General features: G+C 40.3%; 1 protein-coding gene and 1 pseudogene across 2 annotated transcripts; one reads left to right on the forward strand and one right to left on the reverse strand.

The window, feature by feature from the left end:
• Window positions 1-19,154, forward strand: part of LOC134076331 (zinc finger protein 850-like) — a 769,162-nt pseudogene that overhangs the window by 120,640 nt on the left and 629,368 nt on the right.
• On the reverse strand, window positions 4,124-6,229 carry LOC134096289 (uncharacterized). 2 transcript variants are annotated; one of them, XM_062550079.1, is made up of 3 exons: window positions 6,052-6,229; window positions 5,130-5,311; window positions 4,124-4,673 (listed from the first exon to the last, which is right to left on the reverse strand). In XM_062550079.1, exons 1-3 carry the CDS (start codon window positions 6,203-6,205, stop codon window positions 4,251-4,253), a joined length of 759 nt encoding a protein of 252 aa, XP_062406063.1. In that variant the 5' UTR covers window positions 6,206-6,229; the 3' UTR covers window positions 4,124-4,250. The 2 variants fall into 2 exon arrangements, with proteins under 2 accessions (XP_062406063.1, XP_062406064.1); XM_062550080.1 differs by having other exon boundaries at window positions 5,130-5,306; window positions 6,052-6,181.

Raw genomic sequence — 19,154 nt, forward strand, 5'->3', positions numbered from 1 at the left:
AGTTTGACAGTCAAGACCTCCAAAAGGCTTTTCGTCTTCCTCTTGGCACGCAATCACATGACCATATTGCTCCTCTTTTATGTCTTCTTCTTTCGCCATCACGCTCAGCAGGTCGATCTGCTGCGTATCAGTGCCCTCAGGGCGAGAGCTAGATGGCAGTCCGAGGTCCATGTTTCCCAACGCACCAGAGATGACCCCATCCAACGTTTTCTACAGCCTGCAGTCAGAGCAACACAAAAAAACAACAGAATGCCTTTCAAAATCATCACTTGTCTCTAGAATAAATACTACTAAACAACATTGACTGACGTGATCAACTGGCACATAGCTTATAGACAGTGTTGCCAGATTGGGCGGGTGCCCGCCCAATTGGGCTTTTTTTTTTAACTTCGTGGGGTGGGGGTAAATGAGCTTTAGGCAGGCAAGTTAACAAGTTAACGTTGTTGGGACGTTATTTTGCTGAAGAGGGCAGGTTTTTGAACGTGATTGGGCGGAAATCCCTCAACCCAATCTGGCAACACTGCTTATAGACATCACTTGCCCAGGGCAAGGTAGGGCTGGTCGATTATGGTAAAAATCATCATCACAATTACTTTAAAAAAAAAGAATTTTAAATATAATCCAACAGGAAAAAATACATGAAAAAAGCTAATGCACACAACAACTCAAGACAAAAGGAGAGCATTGTTTTGAAACTCCAATATTTTACCATTGATCATGAATGTTTATATTTCTATTCTATGTCTTATGAATAGAATAGAAAGAATAGAACATATACTTTTTTGATCCCGTGAGGGAAATTCGTTTCTCTGCATTTAACCCAATTTAACCGAATTAGTGAAGACAGCACACACACAGTGAGGTAAATCACACATTAACCCAGAGCAGTGAGCTGCCTGCCCAACCAGCGGCGCTTGGGGAGCAGTGAGGGATTAGGTGCCTTGCTCAAGGGCACTTCAGCCGTAGTGGACTGGTCGGGGATCGAACCGGCAACCCTCCGGTCACAAGCCCGAAGCCCTAACCAGTAGGCCACAGCGTTTTGTATGGTCATGTGCTGCTTTTCCGGGAGTAACGACTACAGGGAGGATAATATGGCAGGATGCTGTGTGCAGTTATATACAGTAGCCTACTGTGACTGTGTAAAATGTACTACTGTGAAAAATCATATCGGAAATTGCAATATCTGTCAGAAAAATCACAATTACCAGATCATATTAGTCTGGTTTTCACCATACTAAACTCAATCTTTTAAGATTGAACATTAGTCTGGGGAAGATGCGCTTTAAAGAGACCCTATGCAACTTTCTGCAGGAGACGATCGCTCATTGTTTACATCTGGAAGTCTGAGACGAAGAACCACGCTTGCAATTTATATATTTAAATATAGCCTATACATGTATAAATATACACGCTAAAGCTGTCGGGGAAGCTCTGCAGAGAAAATGCAAGCATAAAACATGCGAAAACGAAAAATGAAACCGAAACCAGAGATGAAATCGCCAATCCTGCATAGTTCCTCTTTAATTCTACTGCAAAAGAGGCGTGATCAATGTGCATCGTTCAAATGACTCCGTACGCAATTGCCACGAGCGGGGCTAGGTGGTAAATTAAACTTTTAGCCTACCAAAGCCGGTCGGTAGAATCGCAGCCAGCCTAAGATCATATGGCCCTCCTGTTGAAATTGCTTCCTCATTACATCATAACCAGTCTATGCATTTCTGTCCTGTGTCGCTAGCTGTCTGATGTTATTTGTTATGTCAGTGTCCCCGTGTTGTCATACATGTGTAGTCTTGTTATATTTTTTGTCCTTGTAACTTCTTGTTTGCACAATAAAGTAAATAATAATAATTAAAAAAAAACACAATTATTCCCCAAATTGTGCAGCCCTAAAGAAAGTCATGTCTTAGTGAGGTATTTTGATGCCCATATCCATAATGTAATAATATGCACTGAACTAATCAGAGTGTGATTACTATAGAGTTCTTGAGTTCTAGAGTTCTACTATAGAGTTTTCAAATGATTGGACAGACACTTGTACCCAAAAGGGAGGACAAATGCCCAAAAGTGAGGACACCCCCAAAATCGAAGAAAATAAATAAATATAATATAATAAAAATGTGTGTGGTGTGTATTTGGACTTGTAACCATTTCAATTCCCAAGCAATGGACCATGGCTGAAGTGGCTTTGAGCACTTGTGTATTCACTGTGTGCTGTGCTGTATGAAATTCACTGATTAATGGCAGAAATGAAATTACCCTTACGGGATCCAAAGAGTAGAGTAGGCTATTATTGTGAGAAAAATATCCAACATGAAACTTATTAACCCAATGTAGGGCTACATTTAACTTTTGCCTTATGTAAAATCATTTCATGTAGAAATCTGAAATCAGTGTTCATTCATGGAACTGCCAAACATTCCCAAACATGGAACAGCAGGAGGCCTTCAGCCTATATTCAATAGAGAAACAAAACAGAACAAAAAAACATTGTTTTCACTGTCAGGCTATAGCCTACGTCCAGAAGAAATCAATTTTGTGATCAGTGACGTCCAGCTGAACCTTGTCAATTTTGACAGCTAGAAGTGTCATCAAGGAATGCAGGAAAGAGCGATTTAAGCGCAACCGACTTTATTTTCGCAGAGAGAACGCATCATAGGTTAAATATTTGTTACAACACCATACATACGACACTACCATTTGCCCACTGGAATTATTATATAATTCATGAATGTTGCGTTTGCCAAAGAGAAAGTAATCATCTATATCCTAAGCTAAGCCATCAAATGTGTCAACACAATAGGCTTCACTACACAAATGCAGGAAGAGTGTTATGTCCGACATTCCATGTATTCAGCTCTTCAACTTTCTAATCCTCCGCCGATTTAGTGCTACGGCGGTGCCGCCTGAAAACTTTATTCGACTGACATTATTTCAAGATTTTCATACAAAACATGAACGTTAATTAGCCAACATACAATAAGTGACTAATCGGCTATCACACCTATTTCTTCGGTCTCCGAATATTTGACCAAGAAAGACGATTATTTATCAGTGTGTATTATTGTATGGATATATTATTCACGTGCTCCAAGTAAGTAGGCTATCGCACAACGTAGCGTAGTCACAGCCTACCTCAAGTGAGCTCGCTGCTCCTCACCCCGAGATCTGTTTCTTTGGAGTCTGGCCAGCCTTAATCCAAAATGACAAAATAAAATATTATTGAGGAAAAATCGATGACACTCCCCGTCGTCGTTGATCCCGTAACGATGTCCATGCATTGACGACACAAGTAAATAAATAAACGAATTCCTCGTGGTTGGCAAACCAACCATACAACTGTGCACTGCTGCCACCGCGTGGAGGGGAGTTTGGTTGCAGGAAACTGAATCTTGGCTTTCTGGTTGGTTTGTGTGTTTAACGAATACTACAGTATTAATCCATAGGTTTGTCTCAATTCACTTTGGCCTACAAAAGCATTCAATGGATGTTGGCTTCAGGTTATGTAACAAAGGTGTTTAACATGTGCAATACATCATGGCCATTAAAGGAACCATATAAGAAATGTATTTCAATTACGTGGTGATAACGAACTACAGTTGTATGTGACATCACCAGTTTGGGCGCTTCGTGTCTAACTGGTCAAAATGGCAATTTGCTTGTTTTTGGGGGGCGGGGTTTTTTAAAGGCAAACATAGGGTCTGACATTTTCACAGTTGGTATATTATTACTGCATACACACTGAAACATATTTTGTTGGATAAATTTGCTGATTTGGCTTCAGAGTATCTTTTTTTGAAGAATAGGTCTATGGAGCTTAACAGTAGCCTGGAAGTAAACCAAACCCTGGAATCTTTCAGATTAAGGGTCTGGCCACGAATAATGAAAATGGCCCAACTCGAAGGGCGGCACCAAGCATGCATATGAAAATCTCACTGCACGCAATTGAATAACACAACGACTAATGTTCACTCTGACTGATTCTGGACTTGATTCTTCGACACAATTGGATAACACTACGACCAAAAAACAAAAGTCGTCAGTCATCAGTTTAGCTCACCCACGGACACAATTCCAATTATTCATTTGTACTATGTGACAGTGGATAAATACAGGGGACATTCACTTTTCCAGAGATAGGCTTTTTACTTCTTATCAAAAGTAAAATGTACAAAATATAATTTATATATTTTACATGTACAAAATGCAAATCGAAAAAATAAAAAGAAAAGAAAAACCCACAAATAGAGCCACTAACACCCATTTGCGTGTGTGTCCGGGTGATTCCCCAGGTTGTGCTCCTCGAAAAAGTTAAAAATGAGGTTCTGAACTCTGTTCTCCAGTCGTGGCAGGAGGTGCGGCGGCACCATTCTGAACTTGTGTTCTATGCTCTGGCACGTCACCGCTATAAAGTCCCGTCTGGCCTCAGCAGACATCCTCTCGAGCACCGCCTCCATGGAGCGGATCAGGTCTGCCGTCGTCGTCGTCAGCGGATCGTTCGGAGACTTCCTCCTGCGTTTCGCGCGAGGCCTTCGCGTGCTCTCGGCTGACGTGCCGGAGCTGAAAGACTCGAAGCCCGCCGGGTCGCGCGGCGTCCTGTCCGTGTTGTTGTCCATCACCGAGGCATCAGCGGCGGCATCATCACCGGAACTGGCGTCAGAAGAGGCCAGGGGTTCCTTAAAATAAATAAATAAAAGTAAGTAAATAATAATAATAATAAAAATAAAAACCGTGATTTCCCAACTATTAGCCGCGGCTTATACATTGATTTTGGAAAATGTCTTCAGCTGTGAGGTTAATACAGGGGGCAGTTAATATGGTCTTGTTTCTTTTAACTTGCATAAAATACTGTCCTGCGGCTTATATTTGGGAAATTACTGTAATCAACATCATGGAATCAAAGCATTTCCAACAAAATCACCAGAGTGGTTTCAGTAGAATGGAACCAAAACATTCATAACAGCAGCAGTCCTTATTTTGTCAGTTAGGCAAAACAACATTGTAAATTCTCGGACCGGACTATGTGCGAAGTCTATAACTAACACGAATAAAGTGCAATCAATACTTGGGCTTCATTCAGATGCCAAAAAAGACTATTTTAACGATGGGAGAGTGGCAGTTGGTAGCTATACCGTGTGAGTGAGGTCAGATGCACTTTCTTTCGTTTTCGTGTGTGGCTGCAGAAACTGCAACTTCCGCAGTATCCACCGCTGCCTGGCAGTCCGCTTGGTCCTAGAACTTCCCGAAGGAGAGGGCTTGCGATAGCGGCCAAACTGGGTCCGCAAGGACTCCCACTTCTTCTTCACCTCCTTCTCTGAAAAGTGCACACAAAGAGTTCAGTGTACATAGTTATATTTATAATAGGCCTACATAGAGAACCTATTAATAGTGTACATAGAGTTAAATTCTGTGTAGCTATATTAGTTTAACTTAGTATTTGAGTTACATTTTAGTAAGAGTTCAATTTAATGTACATATTTAGTGCAGGCTACATATAGAGTTAAATTTAGTGTACATAGAGTTACATTTAGTGTAGGCCTACAATTACATTTAGTAGCCTATGCCTACATACGAGTCAAATTTAGCGGCATAAGATTGTGTATAGCCTACAAATTAAATTTAGCACAGTTATATTTAGCGATTTAATATACAAAAGTATTTTAGTAGTGCAGATAAGTCCGAAGTGCCATCCATTCTTACCAGACAATCTTTTAATGGCAGCTTGCTGTTATAGAAATAATTCTATGGCACCCGCAGAACGCATGGTCAGCGTCGTTTCATTGATGTGATCCGAGGCACTTTTTTTGACCGACTGTAGGGGGTACGGGAGCCGACTAGTCCGACTGCTTTTCTGCCGACGGTCGGTCGTCGGCTTGGTGTGTCCTGTAAAGTGGACTGTTTCTATAACTACGTTCCTATAATATAATAACTACTTGGTCGGAAAGGGATGTGCAAGCCCGCGGTCTTTCTTTTTCCACGCATTTTGTCCTTTGTCCTACTGTACGAAGGTGGGATGTAGGCTAAGCCACAATTAGGTAGAAGAGAAAACCTTACCTGATACATTTAATTGCTCTGTGATTTGGCGCCAGCAGTCTGCCCTCACTACTCGATTCGAATAGCTCTTTTCCGATATGTTGTAAAGCGGCGGCCTCTCCTCGATCATGCTGATCAGCTGCTCTTCGAGTGCGTCGGTCCAAGTCGGCGCCATCTTCTTCAACTTCAACTTCTTCTTCACGTCTTCTTCTTCTTTACTTTATTGGCAGATTGCACCGTTTAATTGTTGCATACCGCCACCTACTGCACAGGAGCGTGTAGGGTGATGCCTTTAGCAATCAACATGTAAAACAAATCTATTTGTTCTGAATGTTTATTGCACCTGTAATCAGTGTTGGGGAGTAACGCATTACATGTAATTGAGTTACGTAATTAAATTACAAAATAAATGTAACAGTAATATATTACAGTTACTGTAGAAACATTTGTCATTCAATTACAGGTACTTTTGCAATTTTTCAAAATTACAATTTGAATTACATCTCAATATTGTCAGCAAAACCTTGCAAAGAATATTCTATGTAAAAATAACTGTTTCCCTCCACAGCCATAGTTTGATACGGGACCTTCTGATAGGCTCTATCACGTCTACAGCACCATCAGCGTAGGCCTACATGCCTGCCTGTAAACGTGTTATGATTATCATTATATTATCCTCACAAAAAATGTGATGCTAATTCATGTATTGAATGCCCTTGCTGCCTTGTGCGCTTGTACAGAACTGCTCGGCAGCCTGTAGACCAAGGCCGAAATCTTCGCATGGATTTGGGGAGTATATATATCATTAAAAAATCGGAAAAGTAATCAAAAAGTAATCAAAAGTAATTAGTTACGTTACTCAGAAAAAGTAATTCAAATAGTTACACTACTATTACATTTTAAACAGGGTAACTTGTAACTGTAACACATTACATTTCTAAAGTAACCTTCCCAACACTGCCTGTAATGTTGTACATGGATTTCGTATGTATACGTTTGAGCCATGTGTTTTGTACATGCAGAATTACTAAAAATAAAAAATAAAAAAAAATCTATAAATAACAAAACAAACAAACTAAACAAAAATATGAAATTCTTCTCATATACTCAGTATCTTTCAGAAGGCAAATAAGGTTCTAGTCTCCTTGTTGCCCCAAAATATCATCATTATCATCAATATCGTCCATGTCTTGCCATCATATCCTCATCTCACTGTAGGCCTACCTGCTGCATCCAAATAAAACATGATCTAGTACATCTTCATGTGTTTGGCATTCTGCGCATAAACCTTTTACTGGTTTAAGTCTATAATTCAATTATGTATAAATTGAAGTAATAGTGCCTTCAGGGCATAACGCTTAATGCCCGGAAGAAGGCCATGTGGCCGCATAGCATATTGAAGGCATTTAACTAAGTTCCCATCGTGGGCCGAGATATATTTTTTCTAAAAGAAAATCCCATCCACTCCCGCTAGCCTCTAGGAACGCAACCAGTAGGGGGCGATGAGATTACTTTCCCCCCCTATTAGAACAAAGCGTGCTTGTGATGTCAGATATTGCAAAGCCATTGAAGTTCAATTGTGGTTGCCAAAGAGGGCACCATTTAGTCAAACGACCATTTCAATACCCAGCCTAAATAAACTGCTCACAAAAAGTAAGGAAACTTGACTTTGGCCCATTATATCTCCCTTTTAGTAATACCAACCAGTAAAGTGTTTCATATCATTTTTATCGTTGATTTGTCACCTTTACAATGAGGTATAGCTTGTAAGCATAGGGCAATCATGGAATGAGCAACACAAACAAATGTGTAAGTAGTGCCAACGAAAAATGTGCCAAAATGGCCTGATATGCTGTTGGAATTCACCTTTGTTACTTCAAGCATTGACGATTGCACTCTCCCACAGAAATGAGGAAAACAAAACATGTTAGGCATACATTTGCTCATTTTATACTCAGTGTCAGGGTCCTCAGTAGCGTGTAGAGAATCCATATGCAGCCACAACAGCTTGGCACCTTCTTCTCATGCTGGTCACCAACCTGGCTACATTCTGCTGTGGGATGGCATTCCATTCCTCGATAAGGATCTGTTGTAAGTCAGCCAACCTGGTTTTGTTGGTGACTCTGGCACGTACAGCATGCCCAAGCTGATCCCACAAGTGTTCACGGCAGGCCATTAGATCCTCTCCACTCCCAAATTCTGGAGGTACTCTCTGATGATCCCAGCTCTATGGGGGCGAGCGTTGTCATCCTGGAGGATGGCAATTGGTCCCATATTCTGGAGATATGGAATTGCCACTGGCTCCAGAATCTCATCCCGGTATCTAACTGCATGATGATTGCCTTCAATGATAACAAGGTCTGTCTTTCGAGTTAGGGAGATGTCACCCCACAGCAGAATGTAGCCAGGTTGGTGACCAGCATGAGAAGAAGGTGCCAAGCTGTTGTGGCTGCATATGGATCCTCTACACGCTACTGAGGACCCTGACACTGAGTATAAAATGAACAAATGTATGCCTAACATGTTTTGTTTTCCTCATTTCTGTGGGAGAGTGCAATCGTCAATGCTTGAAGTAACAAAGGTGAATTCCAATAGCATAACAGGCCATTTTGGCACATTTTTCGTTGGCACTACTTACACGTTTGTTTGTGTTGCTCATCCCATGATTGCCCTATGCTTACAAGCTATACCTCATTGTAAAGGTGACAAATCAACGATAAAAATGATATGAAACACTTTACAGGGTGGTATTACTAAAGGGGAGATATAATGGGCCAAAGTCAAGTTTCCTTACTTTTTGTGAGCGGTTTATAAGGTTTTAAATGAACACAAATAATTTTAACGTCAGAGAACACATTGCAATACTCAATTCATCCATTCTATGTCCTCTTTATTGAGCTTCTAACAAACGTACTGTAGGCTGATACAATACATATTTCATGTTTTGGCGCTTCAGTCAAAAATAAAATGGACACAACGAAATAACAAACACTTGATTTACAACAACACCCAAATAATTGTTTAGGTCATTTGTGGCCACTTACCAGTATGCATCATTAGCACATGGCTACTAAGATTTGCACGTTGAGCAAAAGCTTTCCCACAGTGGACACATTTATGAGGCTTCTCTCCGGTATGTACTCGCATGTGTATTTTAATATACGAACCTCGTGCAAAAGCCTTTCCACAGAGTTCACATTTATAAGGCTTGTCGTCGACATCACATGGAAGCGGGGTGTGTTTATGATCTGTGGATGTTGGGGGTGTTTTTTTTTCACACAGCCTGCATTCATGGAAATTCTCCCCCCTGTGTATGAGCATGTGAAGTTTGAGTTCCATGGACGTCGGAAAAATGCTTCCACACTGGGCACATGTATGTGTGAGCATGTGGCGTTCAAGATCTAGGGATGTTCTAAATGCTTTTTCACACTGGGCACATTTATGAGGCATCTCTCCGCCGTGTAAAAGCATGTGAATTTTGAGGTCTGTGGTGGTCGGAAAAACGTTTCCACACTGGGCAAATGTATGTGTCAGCATGTGCCGTTTAAGATCTAGGGATGTTCTAAATGCTTTTTCACACTGGGCACATTTATGAAGCATCTCTCCGCCGTGAACTAGCTTGTGAATGTTGAGGTCTGTGGTGGTCGGAAAAACGCTTCCACATTGGGGACATGTATGTGTCAGCATGTGGATTCTCAGATATGTAAAACGTGAAAATGCTTTTCCACACTGGCCGCATATATGCAATCCCTCTCCAGTGTGTGTAGTAGACATGTGTTTTTTAAGAGTGTTCGACGTTTTAAAAGATTTCCCACACTGTGTACATTTACAAGGCTTCTCTCCAGTGTGTTGCATCACGTGAATTTTAAGATCTGACGCTTGTGAGAAACCTTTTCCGCAATGGGCACATTCATGAGGCTTCTCGCCAGTGTGAGTTAGCATGTGGGTTTTAAGTTTTGAAGGGCGCAGAAATGTTTTTCCACACTGGGCACATTTCGTCTCACCAGCATGCGACAGCATGTGACGTTTAAGATCATTGGATCTTGCAAAGTCTTTTCCACACTGGGCACATTTGTAATTCTTTGAGTAAGCATGTTTAAGCATGTGGGATTTAAGATTTCTGGCTGTCCTAAGTATCTCTTCACAATGAGGACATTTATGCTGTTTTTTGCCAGAGTTCTTCTTTTTCTTCACCTTAACTGAGTGCATTTTCTGGTGTTTCTTGAGTACTTTCAGGGCTGTGAAACACTTCCTGCAGACTGCACAGTGGTACAGACTTCCTTTGAGCTGTAGGTTGAGTTCATCATTCTGTTCATAGATATCTTGTTGGATACAGTCCAGGTGTTCTGATACACCTGGAAGAGTTATCATAGAGACTTAGAGAATTAGAATGACAGACAAGATATTCTACTTCCAGCAATTCATTATGAGCAGACAATGACTTGAATTGAAAACATTTGAAAGTGATCATATGACATCGTCAGTGAGTGCGTTTACATGGACATTAATATTCCGATATTAACCTGGTTAAGACAATATTCAGAATAAGATACTCCCATGTAAACATCATTTTCCGATTGCCTTAACCGGAATAAGGTCATTTTCGGAATAAGCATAACCAGAATAAAATAGGTGGAGTATTCCGATCATATTCTGGTTATTTAGGTGCATTCTAGACATGTAAACACCTTATTCGGAATAATGACGTTCTATTGGAATATTCACGGTATTTCGCGACAATTAAACAGAGCATTATGGCAAATAACAACAAACTGTTTGATGGCCCATGGTATTTCTGTTGCGACAGTAAAAGAAAAGAAAAAGACCTTCCTACGGCAAACTTTTCAAAGTTATTTATAAGCGGAGCCTCAGAAAAGATGTCGAGAATTATGAAGAAAGTAGGCTACACTTTGAAGCGAGGAAGAAACACACGTTAGACAGCATAGTAGCGACATGTGGCAGCATAGCTTAGTAGGCAAGTGATAAAGTTACTATGGAAACATTCAGGGAAGGAACGTTAGAACTTTCATTAATCAGAGAATGCTGCGTATCATGTAAACGGGAATATTCACAGAGTATTGTTTTAACAACTCATGTAAACACCTTATTCTGAATATTGTCAACTTAATTTGAATGGTTGCTATGTTGGTTGATAGGTACGTGGAGGTTTCATATAGTTGACTGGAGGCATAGTTTTTTTTTTTTTTTTTAAGTATATTTTTTGGGCTTTTATGCCTTTAATGGGACAGGACAGTGTAGAGAGACAGGAAGCGAGTGGGAGAGAGAGTTGGGGTGGGATCCGGAAAGGACCACGGGGCGGGAATCGAACCCGGGTCGCCGGCGTGCGGTGCAGGTGCCCCAGCCAGTCGCGCCACGACTGGGGCCGACTGGAGGCATAGTTGATAACTGATAGTTGGAATGGTTGAACTGTTAAATAGTTGAGTAGTTTCAATGGTTAAATGATTTAATAGTGTATTATTGCAGTGAGGACTTATTTTGAAACAGTTGTGGATAGAGGAAACAGTTTAACAGGATGTGTAGTCTTCACAGAGAGATTGTATGCTTAAAGCCTGAGAGAGAGAGAGCTGCTGCAGGTGGGGCTGGCCACCTGGCATACAATTCTAATTGCCCTATTATGATGTCATAATCACAATGTTAAGTCTATGGGGAATTTTTAATAGTTTTTATTTAATAGTTCAAAAAGTATAAAAGTTACAAGGTTGAAAAGTAATACCAACCTGGTCCATTAGAAGACCTACGTTACAAAGTTTGAATGAAGTTAAACGGTTGAAGGGAAATTGCGTACGGAAAAATTGATCAGCGGAATAATAATAAGTCTAGGAAGAACAGTACAGTGCATTTTCATGCACTGTAATTACAGTTTATATTTGATATGATTAATATGACAGATGTGTATCTGAAATTACTTACGTTCTTGCAGAAAATTGGACTCTTGTAGATGCTCATCCTCGTCTTCGATCTTCACCTCAATCTCCGCTGTTGTCTGTAGTGGCTCGCTGTAAGTAATGTTGTATTCTGCGATGTCCGTTTCAGTCTTACAGTTTAACTCTGCAAAGGGCTTTTCTTCTTCGTCTTGTTCATCTTCATCTACGCATGGAATCATATGACCACCATAGTCCTCCTCTTTTATATATTTTGTCTCCACCATGCTCAGGTCCATCAGGTGGGGTTCAGCAGAGGGCTGTCCGAGATCCATCTTCCCGATATCAAAAAATATGAAGAAGGGATATAATGAGACACATACGATTTATTTCTGTACTTATACCACTGCTTGGTCAAATTTCCTATTGTGATGCGCTATGGAACGTGCATTATTTTTCTATATACCGCACGGCTATGAAGTAGTTCCCTTCTTTTGGGCTTATTACACTTGAATATTAATTCGCCAATGTGAACGTAACGGTAAAAACAGCAATGTTGTATCTAAGACAGCGGCAATATAAACGAAAATGATAGTAGCAGTGGTATAAGCGGGATAATCAATTCCGCGTTGTGCGTTTCTAGGAAAATAATGCACTTATCGAAGTGTAAAGTCCCCTCCGCCTGCGGCGTCGGGTCCTTATTACCACTTCGAACGTGCATTATTTTCCTAGAAACGCACGGCGCGTTGTTGATTATCCCTTACATAAAGCCTGGCATAAGACATCTAACTAGTTGAATAGCACCACTGACCACTTCTGTACAATTTCATGGAGTGCTGAGCTACACTTTTTTTCTGACCATTTCTAAACTGTGAAACTCCGCACATATGTTTTGTGGCTGTCAACTTATTGCAGTACCACCCTAACTATTCCACTATGTCTGAATGAATCAATGCAAATTCAGAACAGCTGAAAACTTAATTAACTGAATTAGTTACACCTGCGTTTGCAAGACAGTTTCATGCAAAAGTGGCCCATTAGTGACTGGAACCTATGTGATGCCACCTTATAGGTCACAATATCTCTGCAATGCCTCAAAAACCACAGACCAAATTTTCAGATGATGTCAATGACATTATAGGCTAGCTTTAGGGAAAAAATGAAGACATTTAAAATATAGTTTTTTTTGCAATTCAATGTTTAATATCATAATCTCTGATAACTCGGCTACCTTTCATTTTGGGTTTTGTATGCTGTTAAATAAAATATAGAGCTGGAAAAGAGCTTTCAAAGAACCATTTATGTATGACTTACAGTAAAGGAGATACAATAAGTCAAAGGTATAGTCCCGCCCCAATGTATGCAAACTTTCTTAATATTGATGCAAGAAACATGCAAATTCATTTCTGAGGGTCTCTCAAATAACTAAATCAGCATACCAAGTTTCGTTAAAATCTGTTCCGATGAGGTCCGAAAGTGTCCTGATTTGACACAGAACCACCCTATCTATCTGGTAACTCATCTAATGCCAGATGAGCTGGTGCAATCCTGCCTCCACTGCTCACTCTTTCCTATAACTATTAATCAAGTTACCTTTTTACAAGATGTAGTCAAGATCATCACTGTTTAGCACAATATGATCATGAAGGGCAGCAAGAAATGCCAGAGAGTTACAAGTACACTGTATGTTGCTGTTAAATACCATACCTTGCATCATTTTGACTATGCAATGTTCTCAGACAGCTAATGCCATTTTGGCTACGTTTCATTTCTATGACGGTTGCAGAAGATATATCATTTACCTGCATTTGTGTCTCACTCCACTCATTCTGGGCAAATGACGGCTGACCTTGTGTTGGACCTGTCCGAAGTCGGAACTTCTGCCAGCGTCTTTTCTGGGCCTCAGAGCGCCTCCCCTTGCGCCCCATGATGTACAAGCTGTTACTCAGAGGGGTAACTAAAATAATTCAAAAAGATCCTTCAGGCACTTCAGAAAGACAACTCATACACACATCAGAAAGAAACTTTTAGACCGGTCTTTCAGAGTCAGACAGACAACTCCTAAAACTTTGTTGTTCAGAAAAGTTCCCTTTCTCTGCGGGGTGTACCGTAATTTCCCGACTATTAGCCGCGGCTTATACATTGATTTTGCTAAATTTCTTCAGCTATGAGGTTAATACAGGGGCCAGTTAATATGGTTTTGTTTCTTTTAACTTGCATAAAACACTTTCCTGCTGCTTATACATAATGTGGCTTATATGCAGGAAATTACTGTATCTCAGAAAGAACCTTTTAGACCTGTCTTTCAGAGTCAGACAAACAACTCATAAAGCCTTAAGATCTCCTACCTGGCCGATAAAATCTGCACCAACTGATCTGGAAAAAGCCTAAGAGACAAAACAAGATGAAAGAAAGAGTTACAAACGAGCACTACTACATATAATAATGTGTATGAACTTGACACTTTGCCCGTCAGTGTGAAAATTCTCGTTTCTAAGCACTGCTACAGCTAGTGCCAGCAGTAAATCCTATTCTCGTGAGGATTAGTTAAAACACATTTTTAAAGTAGCCTATTGTTGTAGATTAAAAGAATGAAATACGTGGCAATAATCTAATTCAACAACGGGCCTAATTCAATTAACGTTGACTACTACAAAACAGATTAACCAACGCCGCAATACATTATTCTGTAACGTTATTCTTGTAACGTCCGGTATTCATTGCCCGTGGATAGTGAGGGATTTGCAGGTTTACTCCCTGCACAGTGAAATGAATGAATGAAGCTTCTACGTGGTTGAACACCCAGCTGTAGCTAGCAAGCCTCATGAATATAGCTGCATCAACGTCATCTTCAGTTTAGTAAACGGTAGCCCAACGTTAGATTAGAAGGCTAGCCTTAACGTTACTTGAAAGTTACAATTTAACGTAATGGCAGAGAATGTCTAAGCCCATAGATGGGATCTGACAATGTTAAGTAACACGTACCACGTAACACTTAGAAGCTAGTCTGCCTAACCGTAGTCGTTGAAGTTGAAGTCAGTGACGACGTGAACTACTGATTAGTGCTAGTTATGGTTGGTTATGGTAGTTCAGGAAGCTCAAAGCTAGCTAGGAAAAACTACTAGCTCATGTTACCTTAAAATAAGGTAACTATAATGCTATAATCAACTGGATACAACTTTTTCTCATAGACAGTAAAAGATAGCTTTTTCTCCGACATGATTTTATGCTCTGTCGAGCCTGCTTCGCCGTCTGACACATTTGTAAGGTTTAGTCGAAGCTATTGTCTTACCGCCCTCTGGCGTACTGGATAAGAAATCAGATTAATTTTAACTCTAGAAAGCTGGCTAACTCAGAGGAATGTCATTTTCTCCCGTGAACACTTTTTTAAAAATGCGAAATTGTTCTACTATGATCATTTTAATCTAGACGTTTTGTAATGTAGCCAAATAAGCACTGGCCTACTTCTAGCCTATTTCCACATGGATGCAGATGACCATGATCAAAATGCATATTTAGCATGATGAAATTGAAGGAGCAATGTAGGGGATCCAAAATAAAACAAAACTAGACAAAAGTTATTTACACTGCTTTATCATTTTACATTTTTTCTTTTATAGTTGCTTTTTGTCAAGTCAAGTTTATTTATAGCACACTTAAACGCAAAGTAATTGACCCAAGGTGCTCACAGAAATAAAATAAATAAAATAATGAAAAATAAAAATTACATATAAAAAAATACAAAATAATAATAATAATAATAATAATAATAATGAAAGTAATGGTAATGTAGCTTGGCACGCCCTCCCAGTGACGTAGCCTAACACCTTCGGCGTTGCTGTCGCTGGTCTGGCCAACTGCTCATCGGGCAGGATTTCTGAATTCCGCAAAACTGCGGAACTGCCCCCTTTGGTCGAGAACGAATCAACTTTGAGCAGCTCCAACGGCTCTGGGTAGAGGCGTGTTCAAGGCAGAGGAAAGAGTGTTGTTATTGGTTTAAACTCGGCAAACCCCTTTCTGACATCGACCAGTAGCAAATCGAGGCACTAAAGGAGGCGGGTCAACCAAACCTTGGGGAATCCGTTACACAGGCTCTTGGTCAGACTAAAGTCTCGCAGAGCCTTTAAAGTCGACGGCAATCAGGCTAATGGTAATGATAAACTGATTATGATTGTAGAAAAAAGAAAAACTGGTTACTGAAACCACTACTAGAGAAAATGTACAGTAAGGTAAAAGATGCCAGTTAATGTAATGCTGAAAAGAAATAGAAATGAAAATAAAAATAGAAATAGAAATAAAAATAGAAATTGTCAACATTAGATTATCCAGATGGGATTCATATTCATGGGATAGGTCTACAGTTTGTATTGTAGTTTCTAATTCTATGCAAGAACATAAATGTCTGGTTTATAGTGCAGAAGTCATCTCCAATAAGGTGTGATAGAAATTGACAGAATATAAGTGTCACTTGACCCCTTTTACTGGGACAAGTGCCCCAGTATTGAACTGCGGTACCCTGGAAAACCAGAGTTTTACGAGAGCACAATTTGAATTGTGTCCGCAATATACTCTGGCAATGAGCAATGATGCACGTTACATTTACCCCAACCATCGGGGGTAACCGATTAAATCGGTGTATCTGATATAAGTGGGCCAAAGGATAGCTAAACTGATGACAACAACGCTGCATCGTTCAAGTCAGTAAACATTGGTCGTAGTGTTATCCAATTGCATCGAAGTCCGCAATCAGTCAGAGTGAACATTGGTTGTACTGTTATCCAATTGTGTGCAGTGAGATTTTCAAATGCATGGTGCCTCCCCCCGAGTTAGGCCATTACGTTTTTTTGTGGCTAGATCCTTAATCTGAAAGATCTCCAGGGTCTGGATTTTTCCAGGCTAGAACTGCAGTGCCCCCGCAAATAATATTTTTTTTAGATAGATCATATTGCCTATTTGAAAGCAGATGATTATTAGATTGGATTGTGCTTTGGTAGAGTTTCGGGTCTAGTGATACCCCTGCTTTATTGTAAATTGTACTCAAGTCTCAGAGTTTAGATTTTTAAAATCCACATTTCTTGAATCATAACTTTTCAATTTCTTAACGTTCCTTTGCAGATACACAGGCAGAATTCATGACCATATTTAAGGAACTGGAGGGTAAAGTATATTCAATTTTCTTTATTTTCTTTATTTTTCAAAGGCTTCATTCAAGAGACATGCTGCATTCAAATATAGTTGGGAACTCAATTTTATTCCAGGTTCTTTAGTCATCCGAAATATAGCTCCCTTTTTCTATGCTGGATAGAGATGTTATTATGGTTCTCTGACCACCAGATGATGGTAGCCGCACCAGTGGAATCTATTTTTCTTTAGCAACCAGGTGAATAGTTTGAAGGACAATTCCAGCTGGGTTTTTTCCCCTCAATATGGTCCGAATTATTAGATATCTGTTCTTTGGAATTGTATATTTTTCTTAGTCATTGTATATTTTTATTTTTTATTTTTACTAATTTTTTTAATTAAGGCATTAAGATCAATTGTCAAATGATGATTTTATATTCCTGTTTTGGCATGGTATCAAATACATATGCTCCTCACTGTACATGTGTGTTGATGTTCAGTGTCTAAACCATAAATAACTATCCCACCATGTGTCATCTTTCTCTTGCATTTCCAGATGATGATGATGATGATGATGATGATGATGATGATGATGATCAGTACTGTTCCACTCATGGCTACTGGGACGACCAGATCCAGTTCTGGGGAAGAGACAGACCAGGACATTACGTTCCTGATATGCGTTAGTGGTACTGCAACCTTTCAAAATATACAGTTTATGAAAGTGCAAATAAAGTTTACTATAAAGCATTTGTTGGTGATGGTGATTTTGTTGCTGCTATCGATGATAAAGATGCTGATGATGCTGCTGGTGATGAAGAGAATGCAGCTGAAGATGAGGAAGATGAGGATGGTAGAATATTTGAAATTGTTGTTTTACTGGCCTCTGTGGGACCTCATGTTAGCCTAGAAATGTAGACGCCCCTAGCGGCAGCAAGTGTAATTTGGCTGGCGGGGCAGTCTAGGCACGATCCATAGAGCTTAGGAGCTGAGAGCTGGAAAATCAAGCGGGCCAATCACAGCGTGTATAAAGTCGGTGGGCGGGCTTAACATAATGGTGACTGACATGCGACCAGAAGTTGCGACGGTAACACATCCTGCTATTTGAAAACAAGCAGATGATTCGTTTAGCATTATCCTATTGCGGAGATGGAATTTGAAAGACAACTGCTTATCCCACCCCTCCGATTGAGCCCTGACTACGGTGAGTTCCCAGACCCGACATCTTGATGTGGGTCTGGCTCATCAGGCTAACCTCATGTATCAAGGGATAAAAAGAACACCTTAGAAGGTGACATAAATTTGATCATCAAAACACTACAAAAATGCTACATGTACAGTAACCAAATCACTTACCCACAGACAATATGACTCTTGTGTAGTTGGCCGATTTCCATCTTCTGTCAAACCCACACCAATATGTCCCAGAATCCTCTGCTCTCAGGCCTTTCATCTCCACTTTGACGTTCTTGGTGACAGCATCGTCAAACGCAGAGAACGTTCCATTGACCAACCGGACACTCGAGTTCTTGACTGTAGTTTGATCCACACAGTCATTCCGACTCGCTCCCTTACAGAGGAACTTCTCTGTCTTCATAGCCTTGTGGGTAAGGGCAGCTGATGTTGACTGAGTGGCCTTCAAGGAGTCCATCTGATAGTGTTCACAGTTCACACAACACGACTCTGCATCAACAACCTTATAAAAACTAAACAATGCCATATTCATACAGACTTATTGATAGAACAGCATTGATTTTGTTTTCTTGGAGCATCATTGTGATGCATTTTTCAGAAATATTTAGAATGGAAGGGATAATGAAGTGATAGCACTAGACTTACTGTAACTCTCAGCTGTGCATGTGTGATCAAGGCCTCATAATCCCCCATGTCCACTCCACACCAGTAGGACCCAGCATCACTGGTGCTGAAGCTGGAGATGGACAGTCAGGGCTCCTTCTCTGTTGTCTTGGAGAGAGAGCTTCTCATCACCAACCCAGGTCCGCCTCCTTGGAGTCTGTCCATGCACCTAACTTTTGATCTGTCTGTCTGATTTTCAAAAATGAGATATCGTTGGAATCCTTGGACCAAACAGAGTTCAACCTATTTTTGCCATGATAAATT

This window comes from Sardina pilchardus, chromosome 1 (genome assembly GCF_963854185.1).
Source record: "Sardina pilchardus chromosome 1, fSarPil1.1, whole genome shotgun sequence".
Taxonomy (NCBI): Eukaryota; Metazoa; Chordata; class Actinopteri; order Clupeiformes; family Clupeidae; genus Sardina; species Sardina pilchardus.

Excerpts from the sequence above, each read along its gene's own strand:
- LOC134096289 (XM_062550079.1), bottom strand. The coding sequence starts at position 6,205 with ATGGCGCCGACTTGGACCGACGCACTCGAAGAGCAGCTGATCAGCATG. Across the intron at positions 5,312-6,051 it reads AGAGCAATTAAATGTATCAG|AGAAGGAGGTGAAGAAGAAG; the intron begins GTAAGGTTTTCT and ends TGCACTTTTCAG. Across the intron at positions 4,674-5,129 it reads CATCTGACCTCACTCACACG|GAACCCCTGGCCTCTTCTGA; the intron begins GTATAGCTACCA and ends ATTTATTTTAAG.